The 13,594-nt window shown below is 37.7% G+C and overlaps 1 protein-coding gene across 1 annotated transcript; it reads left to right on the top strand.

The window, feature by feature from the left end:
- The first annotated feature begins 5,590 nt into the window (after nt 1–5,590).
- On the top strand, nt 5,591–13,411 carry LOC145781788 (succinate--CoA ligase [GDP-forming] subunit beta, mitochondrial-like). The gene is made up of 9 exons (XM_082593460.1): nt 5,591–5,698; nt 6,265–6,412; nt 7,157–7,356; nt 7,897–8,049; nt 8,633–8,819; nt 9,305–9,466; nt 9,887–10,029; nt 10,510–10,630; nt 12,261–13,411. Exons 1-9 carry the CDS (start codon nt 5,627–5,629, stop codon nt 12,371–12,373), a joined length of 1,299 nt encoding a protein of 432 aa, XP_082449586.1. The 5' UTR covers nt 5,591–5,626; the 3' UTR covers nt 12,374–13,411.
- The last annotated feature ends 183 nt before the right edge of the window (nt 13,412–13,594 follow it).

Here is a 13,594-nt window from a genome sequence, read left to right as displayed (position 1 = left end):
TAAAAATGAATTCTTTAATATTTAAAAAAATAAATTAGAGCCAAACGGACCCTAAACCTTTTTAGGTTCGTTGGTTTTGAATCTTTATCCTCGGATGACAAAGCCTTGATAGGTTATTCCTGGTAGTTTCGCATACTTGTAGGCTCTTGACGCTCTTGACATAATGACATAGAGGCTCTTGACGCAGGTCCGGCTAACAAGATTGACAGAGTGAATTTTCCGATTGTTGTTGCCGGGGAAGTATTCCTCTCACTGAGTGCTGCTGAATGGAGAGCAGTCTTGAAAGGCGTTGCTCAAGCGCACACCCCGAGAGTCGAACTTGAGCCGGGCGCGTAACCGCTGAGCTAACGGGGCGGACATTTTTAGTTGAAAAACAAAGGTAAATCTGAACAAGAGATCTTGTCGGTGCAGGTGACCATTTAGTTGAGAAAAGATTTCTTTTTCATGTTGTGTGACACTTTTATCTTGTGATTTTTGGTAAACTCTATGAAAATTTTACATTCATTGTTGGATAAGTTAGGCTATTTGTTACGGCCAATCTCTGTACAAATCAAACGTCATATAAAAACCGTTCAAGTCTACTGAATATTACGTCATGGAAATTCCTAAAGCATGTGCCAAAATTGCACCATCGTTCATAAGACCTGTTTGGGCCTGTTTAAACAGGAAATATTACATCAGCTTAAACACCTGTTGGAATGACTTCATAATTGTCTTTCATTTATTGCGTCACAGTTACCTTCTACGTGAATTTGAGATATTGATATCTATTCTGGTCATTCGTAAAATGATTGTTTGAAAGTTGGCCGCACATTTAACTGTTGGCTTAGTGCTTGCTAGCTGGACAAAAGTTCCGTCTTTTATCCAATTAATCTGTATTGTAGTGACAGTTTTTTTAGAGGTGTAGGCGTTACACCTATTTTCGATAGCCTCGGGCTAATTTTACTGGAATACACTGTTTGAATAAACGTTTCGAAAGTGTGTTTATTTTTGGGTCATTGCATGCAGACGAACGGATTTGGGAATCTTACGTTACAATTTTCCCACGAAGAGATTATGGTTTACCGCTGTGACCACTATTTTTTTCTTGCTGTGATTTACCTTCGAGTAAGCTTAATTGGTTATGCTTGTGTTTTACCAAAACATAAACGCGTGCTTTCAAGGGGCGGCGAACCGAAATTGTTTTGAAACATCGTTTAAAGCAGGGGTCCGCAAATAATGGAGACCATCCACCGTGGGTCGCAAAACAGTTCAAATTTAGGCTACCAATATAATTAACTTGTTTTGCAAAAATAAATAGGCTACAATCATATAGGCTAAGCTTAGGCGTGATAAGTTTCATACAATATTGTAGACTAGGCCTATAGTGTTGTTTCGCTCTTACTTTAGGCTACATCTCTTTATGCTTGTCAACTTTGGCACAATTATCGCTGTTCTTCGATCAATCGGATTAGAATTGCCTATGATGACTCATTTCGTATTCTACACAATATGCCTCGCTTTACTAGTGCACGTGAATGTCAAGTTAATGCGAATGTTATCACTTTTGATGCTCTATTGCGGAAAACAGTTTATGCTTTTGTGCAACGTTGTTACAATTCTCTTATCATAGCTTAATGTCCTCAGACGCTTTCTATAAAACATTTTTTAAGCACTACAATGATATGTTGCACATGTCATCCAAGTGATTCCTTACGTCTTGTCTTTTTGTGTTTTGGTTTTAATATGGACAACCTTGTCTGATACAAATAAATAATAATAACATAGGCCTACAAGAAAATTTATACTTTCAATGGTAGGCTAGTAGCCTAGTCCCCGCTTATCAAGCCCGCGGTTAGGCCTAATAAGTCCACCCGCTTATTAAGCCCAATTTCGTCCATTCCGGAATTACTGAAAGTATAGGAGTGGCAGAGAATCGTCCTTCGCTTAATAAGCCCAAAATTACCCAGTCCGGATGTGGGCTTAGCCTAATACGCGGAGACGACCGTATTGATATTGAATTGCAAAGCAGGCTATTTTGAGCACAATTATACGCTTCCGAAACGTTTGTGTCGCGAAGAATTAAAAGTATTGTTTTTGGGGTCGCGCCAACAAGTAGGCTATTTAAGGACCCCTGCTTTAGAGTTAGCCGCCGCTGTTGCACACAAATTCAAATTTCACCTTGAATCTCGTTTGTTAGGCCCAGTTGAGAGAGAGAGAGAGAAACCTTTTATTTTGTCTGTTGCGAAAAATAGTAAGCTTAGCCTACAGTACAAATATAAACCGGTACCGGTAGCCTACAAATATATGCTACCTGTAGTCAACAACAGACCGGAAGCAACGAAAAAATATATTGGTCATCGAGTCAGCTGCTTTCGTGTTTTTAATGTGACAAATGTAAAGCATCGGCATTATGTTGAAAACAAGATAAGCTTAGCCTATAAGTTCCATAAAAATGAAAACAAAAAGTTGTTTAGCCTACTGCTGCGGCAATCAAGTGAATTCCTGTGGTTTTATTCAAACATCAAAAAGTATCATGCCCTCCTATCAGTAGGCTATCATATCAATCAACAAAAAAATAAACTGAACTGAACTACTAAAGTAGTATGAGAAAAAAAACAATAGCCTACAAAGAAGTGAAAAAAAAACCCCTACCGTATGCAAAAACAACAACTGTTAACTGCCAGCATAAAGATTGATTGATTGAATCTTTATCCTCGGACTGGGAAAGCTTCTTGCAGAGCTTAATCCTGGCAGTTTCGCATACTTGTAGAGGCTTTGAATCCCTGACGCAGTGTAGCGATCCATTATTTCAACATATAAGTTTTCCTGCCTTTTACTAAAGTTTCTGTAATTTTCCATGCAACTGCTCCCAAAGAAAATAGAAAAAAGGGCGCACACAATAAAAATGGTTTGTTCGTCCTTTGACGAGAGCTCTATCAAATCGGACTAGCTCACATCAACCAGCTCAGTTAGACCAGTTCAGCTCTCAGAAAAACATTAAATTGATTGTTTAATTAAAATGTAATAACTCGTGATAATGTTTCACTATCCTGTAATTTCATTATTCTGTACCGTTTAAATTCAAATTGTGTTATAGACCTACAACATTATACGAACACCTTCTGATAACTTAAAATTATAATTCGAATAACAATTGTGTGGAAATTAGTTCATGGAGTCAGATAGCCAAACTAGATAAATTAGATAGATAGAAATGTCATCAGGCAGTCAGACAGCCTTCATCTTAATTCAACTTATAAACAAACCATTCTCATACTTAAATATAAACTATATCCTCATGCTTAAATAACCTAAATAAAATGTAACCACAGCAGGCCCGGTCACCGAGATTGACAGAGTAAAGTTTCCGATTGTTGAAGTCTTGTTGCCGGGAAACTACTCCATCCATTAGATGCCGCTGAATGGAGAGCAGTCCTTAACGTGCGTTGCTCAAGCGCACACCCCGAGAGTCGAACCAGCGCCGCTTGATCTTGAAGCTTCCTCGTTCCAGAAGTGACGCGCTAACCAGTTGTAGGCCTAATCATAGTTTACAACTTCATATAATAAGATAACAGCCGTTCATAAGTAGTAGCCTACTGCGGCGACGTTGCCTTTCATGCGAGCTCCCGATGTTGGGGTTCTCAGCGAAGGCAAGTCGACCCTTGTGTTCTATCAGAAACAACTTAGGTTTGTAGTATGTAACTAAGTAAAGCAAAATCCCGAAAACGGATTTGGCTGCTTTGTGCCACACTACCAACAATGTTCAATCAGAAATAATTTGCGAAACAGTCGTCAATGTTGTGACAATAAAAACAGTCACAGACCAAAGACGAAAATGTAGCCTAAACATTTTTATTGTAGCCTAAACAAAACAAATCAGCTTGTTTGCCGCGATGGTCCTGACTTTACGAACGAAGAAGCTTTCAAAGGACATATTGCTTTCAATGGACTTCCTAAAATTTTAAATGAGTTATGTTTTCATACTTTGTCGATAAGTACTTTGTCTTCGCACACGATGTTAGGCGAATTTGATCGAATTTAGCCTATGCCTTTAGTTTTACCTTTTATAAAATTAAAAACAAAAATTTCACTTGTTCCAGTGTTGCCAGGTTGTTTCCTGAGTTTCTATGTACATACGAAAATCTAGTTCACATTTTTATTTTTTTTGCATGCTGGATGCTGCTAACTTGCTATGGCAAAAAGGTAGTGCAAAATTATGCCAAATGAATCGTCAGACTGCGTTTATCAACTACAACTCAGATAAGCAGCTAACTTTTGCAATTTAGCCTATCATCAAACGCAAACAAATCTATCTTTAATCCCACTGAAAACACTACCGGTATTACTGAGGCATTACTGAGTATTACTATGTACCGCCGTACTGCTATTACTGAGGCCTGTATTGAAAACTGCCATGATTCAAGCACAGTCTATACAAGCATTCAAAGCGATGCCTTGTTTCAAACAATTGTTTTATTCTTACTCAAACACAACAATGATCCAGAAGCATTGAAATCAAAAAAAATTATTTTGTACGGGGCAAAATACGGTACCGGGAGTGTTGAAAAAGTCCCACTGTTAAATAGGTCCCAAATCTTCCATAATCCTTTTTGCAGCGCATGCGGGCTGGCCGTCAGCAACCTAGGTACCGTACTCTTCTACTGAGTCTTCAAATTGATAGAACTGATATAAATTGGCTTTCATGTATAATATTGTAATATACCGTAGTAACATTGCTTAACTTCGGACAGCCATGTACGAAGTTTGGACATGGTGTCCGAAGTTTGGACATGGTGTCCGAAGTTTGGACATGGTGTCTGAAGTTAGGACAGTTGATGGTAGGGTGATGGGTCGATAAACAAAAAGCAACCGATCTTGAAATATAATTGCCATAAGTACATGGATTCATAGTATATAGGGATCGCCAACTCGGCTGGAAATCTGACAAGCGGAGTGTAAAAGTGTTGCCAAATATTTTTTAAGATTTCCAGCCGAGTTGGCAATCCCTATACTAATGAATCCCTGCATAAGTAAAAGCACATTGTTTTGATATTGAAAAGACATTGTTTTGATATTGCTCCAGAGCAAGCAGCTGTGTAGCTATTTAGAAGATACTGAATGGCATGTCAAAATGATATAGAAACACCTAAGTTGATGACCAGCCTTAGTACCGGTACTAGTAGCCTACCGGTGTAGCTTTATAGACTTTCAAAACTAACAAATTTTTCTCAATAGTTGAGTTTAGAAAGATTTGACAGGTAGGCTATAGACACGGTTTTGCTCATAAAGCTCGACTCATTAGCGGTGTAGCAGTGGTCGAAATCTTTGGTGTGAATTAGTGGTGTACGGTAATACTTATAAACCCAGTGTCATGGGTGAAACATGTAGGTTTCGTTCTCAGTTTTTGCTAGCCTACACTTGATTGCCGAAAAACATTTGTTAATTGGAAAAGTCTTCATGGTCATTGTGGAGGCAATATTGGCATGGTTAGCAAATTCCAATTTCGTAGTGAGTAATTTCGTTGTTTAACACATCCTTCACTTGCTAGATAGTAAGAACATCCTACACACACATATGTGATAATATATTTGTTTTTATTTATAGGCTGCATAGCTTCATTATTATTAAGTTGACGATAAAAATTATGAGTATGAGTTTACGGCATTTCCTAAAGTGTTCGTTTCATCACAGGCTTTTAAGTGAAATCCCTTCCAAGGTTAGTTTGTTTTCTTTTCACTGGTTATTGGAAAAGTGATGCTTTGTTAGTGTTCACTTTTTGTACCAAAAATAACAAACCAAGTTTTGCTATTGTTATTCTGTATGAAAATGATGTGTTAAAAACATTAAATTTTTTTGTTTATGTATCTATTGTTTTGTGTGTTTAAAATGAATAGATATATATATGGTGAGGCCTGGATCCAGTAGAGTTGTTAGGCTTTGGACATATGGGAAGAAGTTTTAATACAATTGATAAATATACATATATACCTTTATTATTTGATTTAATATATTAGGTGTTTATCCATATTGTTTAATACATTTTAGCTAAACATCTTCTATGATGAAAACACTAATGCCATGTGCATGTACATTTCAAAGCATTTTCTCATCATCCATTCAAAGAAACCTGGTCCTTATTTTCAGGTTTCTTTTTGTCATGTCGTCTTTCACGGTGTCGTCCCAAATTTTCTTTAATCTTCCTTTTTTCCGTTTCTTTTTTCAAAGCATGTACAATTGGTAATATTAGTGAGATACATTTATGTGTTGTTAATTTTATTTCAGTCAAGTACAAGCTTTGTTGCTTGCAAGAGATGGTTAAATCTACAGGAATATCAGAGCAAGAAATTGATGGAAAACTATGATGTTAATGTACAGAGGTTTCACTTGGTCAACTCTGCTGATACTGCTAAAGAAGCTGCAAAAAAACTTCGTTAGTGATTTTTATAAATTATCTCATTAGTTATTCATTATATAAATTATCTCACAAGGTTTATTCTTACAAAGGAATTTGTTTTCACACGAGTCAGTTTGATCAAAAATAGCTAAATATCGATTTCGATCAGCTAGCAGCTGGATCATCTTTAGTTAAGCTTATTCAAATAGAAATTCTATTTGACTAGCCTATTTGACTTTCTATTCTGAAATTAGAAATTCTGAAATTCTATTTGAATAAGCTTAACTGAAGATGATCTAGCTGCTAGCTGATCGAAATCGATTTTTAGCTATTTATGATTGAACTGACTTGTGTGAAAATAAATTCCTTTGCATTACATGACATGTAGCCTAGTCATTCATATCAAGCATTGTTGCAAGTTTGACACCTGGCAGAAGATATTTCATTTTCTTGATTAAAGGTTGATTCTTTATGTTTTAGTTAATTTACAGATATGGAGATGTTTTGTTATACGGTATATTGGAAAAATTGTGCTAAACAATTGTAATCTTTTTACTTCAAATAAGTGTTGATGATAAACTCTTTCTTTATTAACTTACTACCAGTGTCATTAATCTTTAATGACCAGTGAGTATTTTTTGTATTAAACTATCGTAGCTTTGCAAGACACCAATGAAAGTTTGCATTTATGTTGTTGCCCACTAATTAATTAGAAATTAAGGCTACTTTGTGAGATTGGTATGTGTTAGCAAAATCAATTCCATTCTGTTGTAATTTCAGTTGATTCCAATGCAAAAGAATTAGTTATAAAAGCAATGATTCTTGCTGGAGGCCGAGGAAAAGGTCATTTCTCGAGTGGTTTAAAGGGTGGAGTTCATCTAACAAAAGATCCTGACTATGTGCAAACTCTTTGCAAAGACATGCTCGGTTACAACCTTGTTACAAAGCAAACCCCTCCTGAAGGAGTGAAAGTAAACAATGTGAGTTTTACATTTTTTTTACCAGCGTTGTCGTTGATTAACTGACCACAACAGCAATTTTTTTTGAAAGTATATTCAAAAATTCTTTATGACAAATGTCAATGTCATGGTTTATATATATTAATATTACTGTTGTTTCACTGATTCTTTGATGTGATACAGAGGTATGTGAAAGTTTTATAATTCTATTCCACCACAGAATTTGTCAGTTCTTCATTTTGTAACAGTCTCCTTGTTTATATATACTGTAAAACCATGCAATTGACAAATCACAATGGTGTCGGATTCTCTGCGAGGTTGCTTTATCAGAAGTGTACATTATTGTTCATCGCCAATGCACGGTGAAGACACTGTGCATTGTGCATTGAGATGTACATTGTACAAGTCAGATTTTATCTTTTTTTCGATTTCACTTTCCATATGTCAACGAATTTGAACCGTATTTTATACAAAACAAACTGTTACAGCAGCACTTGTTTTGTCTCTAAGTGAGTACGGAACTAACGTTGTAACCAACCTTTTGCTTTTCATGTTTTTTAGGTTATGGTTGCCGAGGCATTAGATATATCTAGGGAAACATACTTCGCCATTCTCATGGATCGAGAGCACAATGGTCCGGTGATGGTGGGTAGCCCTGCGGGTGGAATGGACATTGAAGAGGTTGCCGAAAAGTCACCAGAATTGATATTCAAAGTCAGTAAACTTGTAATGCAATGAATTAAGTTGCATGTGCTTTTGCTTGATCACAATGAATTGTCCAAAGCTTTTTTGCTTCAACAAGCTCAACAACACACTCAGTTTAACAGAACAGTGATCGGTTCGGATTACTGAATAGGAGATACACCAGAAAATACAAATGTTGAAATAGCATGGTGAAGCAAGGTGGGTTCAAATCTAGGCGGGAACCTTAAAGGAATTCTTAGACTTAATTGATTTAAAATATAAATTTCAACTTTCTGTTGGAACCTATTACAGCCAAGTAGCAAAGATTCAACGTGAAAGCTCCAGTTTTGAACGTTTGTCTCCAGAATTGAACTGTAGAAGCCGTATAGATGCCGTAAGATAAATTTTATTTGCATTTTGTATCCAACTTGGTCAATAAATTTGGATACGGTACGTTTTTCTTTTTATCATTTTGAACATAACTGATCAGATTGACACGGGTTGTAATTCCTCTGAAAATTTACTTAGCGAGTAATTTTTTCACCCTATCCATCCCTGGTTGCACGTCCTGTATGGGTTCTTGATGAAACTTGTTATTTCGTACTTATCACAGGAGCCGATTGATATCAACAGAGGTATACAAGATTTCCAAGCAGTTAATATGGCAAAAAATCTCGGTTTTGATGGGGAGCGACTTGAAAAGGCTGCTAATCAAATCAAGCGACTTTACAAATTATTTATTAACGTCGACGCGACCCAAGTAGAAATTAATCCTTTCGGGGAAACACCTGATGGGGAAGGTGAGTTAGAATAAAACTGTCTGTGTAAAAGTGCCGCTTCGTCAAATAGATGAAGATTCTCGAACGTTACAGCATGTTTGTGACGTCATGTGGTTTCCGTGCAATATCAAAATTGCGTTGCATTTTTTTCGTATAATTTTTCTGTTTCTTAATCCTTTTGTGAGAAAACAAATTATTTTATTGGGGATTTTATAAAGCAATTTACACAAACAATGAACATGTGAAGTGGGCTCGGATCCTATCTAAGGTGGATGTGCCTCATCAAAAGCCGATCATCTCAGGAAGATTGTTTATTGACCGAAAAAAACTCCTGTTATATGATTACCATTGTACTTTCCTAAACAGCAAATCAGTCGTGTTTTACATTGGTTCAACGTCTGCAGACGTTGTGTAAAATGCGGTTGATTTACTGTCCGGGTCACAATCGCCAAACACAAATGGTGACAATTACAGTCATGGCTGAGTGCTGTGTGTATTTCTCATAGTTGTGTGTTTCGACGCCAAAGTGAACTTCGATGACAACGCGGAGTTCCGACAGAAGGAAATCTTCGCAATGGACGACAAGACAGAGAGCGACCCTCGTGAGGTCGACGCGACAGAGAACGGCCTCAGTTACATATCCATGGACGGGAACATAGGTTGCTTAGGTAATATGACGTCACATAACGATTACTATCAAGGCGTCGTCACCATCACAATAATAGCCGTCAATGCATGGGGAAGATCACGTTCATAGCATGATATATTTTCGCAGGCGTTTTATAGTTTATCCATCAAATCATTATCTTTGATATAGCCGAGTGGCGAAGCCACTGGCATGGCACTTGAAAGAGTGTCGGTTCGATAACGCTGGAGTTGCACTGTGTCTTTGGCAGGACACTTTAAAGGCTTGCCTGAAAGTGGACACGAAGATTGGCTATCTTGCCTTCCCTTTCACTGAATCTAAGTCTTCTACGTCCGAGTGTGAGCCTGGATATATTATACAGAATCATTATCGTAATGATGACTAAGTTTTCGTTTTTCCTTCAATGTCATACCATTTGTTTACCATAATTGTGTTCTCGCAGTTAATGGAGCCGGGTTGGCTATGGCAACCATGGACATCATCCAACACAGCGGAGGGTCTCCTGCAAACTTCCTTGACCTTGGAGGAGGTGTTCAAGAGCATCAAGTCTTTCACGCGTTTAAAATCATCAAGTCCGATGAAAAGGTAAGCACCAACTGTTTCTATTCACTGCATCTCGGCTGCATAGCCGAGTGGCGAGAGCGCTGGAACGGCAACCGAAAGGGTGCCAGCTCGACACCGCTCAAGAGCATGCGGCTGTGTCTTTGGCAGGACACTTAAAGGCATATCTAAAGGTGGACAGGAAGATTGGCTGAACATAAACCACTACCCGGGCAAACTCATCATTTCTTAAACTCTTCCTCCGATATCTCAAAGATCATTCACATAGGAGCAAATTATTTGCAACGCTTTTATCACAAAAATAGAGATCCTACAATGTAGATACCAAACTCAGGCTTAACAAACGTTTCGAAAACGAGATCAACGAAACTTTTTTCGAAACGTTTGCTGAACATGACTTTTGTGTCTAGATTTTGGGCGTTTTGTTTTTTTATTAGATCATTATCAAACTTCTATAAATCCTGGAAAAGATCGCTGCTAAACATTTTTTTCTTGACATTTTAGGTTAAAGCTATTTTAGTGAATATATTTGGAGGCATTGTCGACTGCAAGATTGTCGCGAACGGGATTGTAAAAGCCGGGAAGGAACTTGACATTAAAGTCCCACTTGTTGTCAGGCTTGAAGGTGAGTTGAAATCATTTTGACTTTGCTGCTCTTAGAGAAGGCCCGCTTTGATTTATTTGATTGCAGGAATCTTCATCCTCGAACTGAAAAAGCTTTATCTTGAGCTCATAGTTATTGAAATGTTGTCTGTGAATTATTCGTCCTCTAGATCAGCGGTTCTTAACCTTTTAACAGTGGGGGACCGGCAAAATTTTTAAAAAATGTTCGCGGACCGGCAACCAAAGATCGTAGTGAATAGAATGAATATTTGTAACGTTTTGTTAACCAAAGTTGTCGTTGCGCACCATATAATGCAAGGTTTTAGCATATGATTTGTATTCAGGACGAAAATTAGAATAAAACGGCAATCAAATCAACTCAAATAGAAAAATGTCAATCCATTTCCATACAAAATCAATGTCAGTGGGAAATTTGCTACTGTTACGCTGCCAGTCGCCTATGTGAGGAAAACGAGATATCAAAGAAGTTTCTAAAACACGTAGCTCTGTTTCGGCATCCAGGCGATTTCTTTGCTTTGTAAAAGCCAGACATGAAAAAAAACTGTCGTTTCTAAATAGCTGGTTGAAACAATTACCATCAAATCGATTGTTTTGAAAGTTAGGCACGAATTCGTTTGCAAGAGATAACTAGAAGTGTGACGATGATGTTTTTCGAATCTGGACTGCAAAGTAGAAGCATAACATATTGTAATTCAATCAGACTTTCTTTTTCATGAAGATTAAGGTCGCATGTGTTGACATCATCGATGCATGGATTGTTTATCCAAAAGTTTCCATGTCGAGGATCTTCATGTTACGCGAAATGAATTGTTAAAATTGTTGACTCACAACGCTCAGCACCTCTTTTTACTTTTTTCACCACTCCATTTCACCAGCATTTTCCACAGCAAATCGGCTGTGGAAAATGCAAACTCCGGCTCTGGCAAATTTCCATTGCAGGCCTGACTTTATCCCGAAACTTCAAACTTATCTAATTCCAAATTTTCGTCTCAAACGACTTTGAAATTTTTCAAAAGCAAGGACAAAATTCCCCATTTGTTTATGTATTTCTGTGTTTCAAAACTTTTTGAAAACTGTTATGCAATTTATCACAAAAACATTATCAACGGCACAGAATTAGATCATCAAAAAGTTCACCTTTATTATCAAACAATTTTACGTGGAGATATGTCAGTTTTACAGCTGTGCATGTTTCACAGTGCGATCACAAGTTTACAATATGCTAATGATTCCACATTAAAATAAGCTTTGCAAAAAGTAAGATCTTTTGCGGACCGGCAAATAAATTACTCGGACCGGCACCGGTCCGAGGACGGGCGGTTAAGAACCACTGCTCCAGATGCCATTAAACTGAGAGCTGTTGTCGAACCAGCGCCGCTTGATCTTTGGATGGTCTAAATGGCTAGCGTGGAAGCTACACCGTTATGGTTGGTTAGCGAATCGCACTTGCTCGCTGTGCTACAAAGCGCTCAGTCTTGTGCAGATAGCCAGGAAGAACCCCCCCTTCTTCACATTGAAGTTTTATTTGTTTAACTTAGGCTTAGTCAGGCGCTTAGTCAACTGAGCTATGTCGACTAGGTTAAAAAATGGCGGTATGCTTCATGCGCATTACTCGATGTGTACTGATACAGGTATGAATGTGGATGCTGCCAAGAAGATTCTGGAAGACAGCAAACTTCCCATCACATCATCTGATGACTTCGGTGATGCAGCGAAGAAGGTGGTTGCCAGCATTAGCGGCTAGGCAATTCGTTGATATCTTTGCAATGATCGTACTACAAATGCATATTCTTCTGGTGCCCCTCAAGCCAATGTCTCATTCAAGTTTTTTTTTTTTTTTCATTTTTCGCGTATCAGATAACCATTTGCCAAAGTATAAGTCCTATTAATTATTGCACTGGACAGTTCTTGAGTGCTATCTATTGTTTATTAGCTTACCCTAGTGCTATACATTGGTCCGAACAACTGTTCATCCAGTATATTGGAATTGGCTATTGCTTTTCATCGTTTAGATTAGACAGAAAGGCTACCAAATTGATGGTTTGCAGATGCAAGTGTGTGGAATGGTAAATTATGATATTTTACTGCATATTTTGTTTGTATGTTGGTTGATCAATGATCATACATGTCGCTTCTGAGCCTCTGGCAGGCGTCTTTTATGCGTTACGTCGCAATTGTTGACAGAAAGTCGTTTGGAAAGCACCTTTCTACCTTTCACTCAACAATCACACACAATATTCGCTTTAATATTTGTTCAATAAAACACGCTGAGTGTAGCATGAACTACTTTAAGATGAACCGGCAATGGTCGAGTCCCCTTTCCTGAGTTTTCTCTCATATCTCTGCAAACTCGAATTCTGGTACCAGCCATCAAACGACATCGACGCAATGTTAAAAAGTACGTTGGTTGGTGGACTCGACTATTTCCGACTCACCCTACTATACACAGCAAATCGAGTGCAAAATAGACAAGAAATCAACGTTTTGATAATTATGCGCAGCGGCTGTGTGCTGTAAAATCTGATGTTTTTTCTTCTCTCAGCAAATTGCGTCGTTTTTACTTTAATTTCACACAAAAATGACGGATTTTGCTGGGACGGTTGACACGAAAGACGCTGACACAGATAAGCAGATTATGTTTTGGATTTAATGTTATCAAATCTATATTGCAAATGCACGAGGTATTCGACAAGCCTGACCTTGTCCATTGAGATCATAAATATCTATGTACAACAACGAAACAGTGAGGCAGGTGGTTTGATTGCGAAATGTTGAAAATCATTAAATAAATGTCCATCATGGTCTCGCGTTTTTCAAAGGTATCATGCAATGAGTGCGAAGTTAGCAGCCTCCAGTTACCCAACTTGGGGGTTAAAGCAAACTTAATAAAAAAAATAAAAAGCTAAAAAGACGTTTCGCAAACGTAATATTATTTTAAAAACAATTTGTTTTAAATTACTAAATA

This window comes from Aplidium turbinatum, chromosome 13, assembly GCF_918807975.1.
Source record: "Aplidium turbinatum chromosome 13, kaAplTurb1.1, whole genome shotgun sequence".
NCBI classification, from domain to species: Eukaryota; Metazoa; Chordata; class Ascidiacea; order Aplousobranchia; family Polyclinidae; genus Aplidium; species Aplidium turbinatum.
Note: the sequence above shows the minus strand (reverse complement) of the source record. Positions and strands in the feature narration are given on the sequence as shown.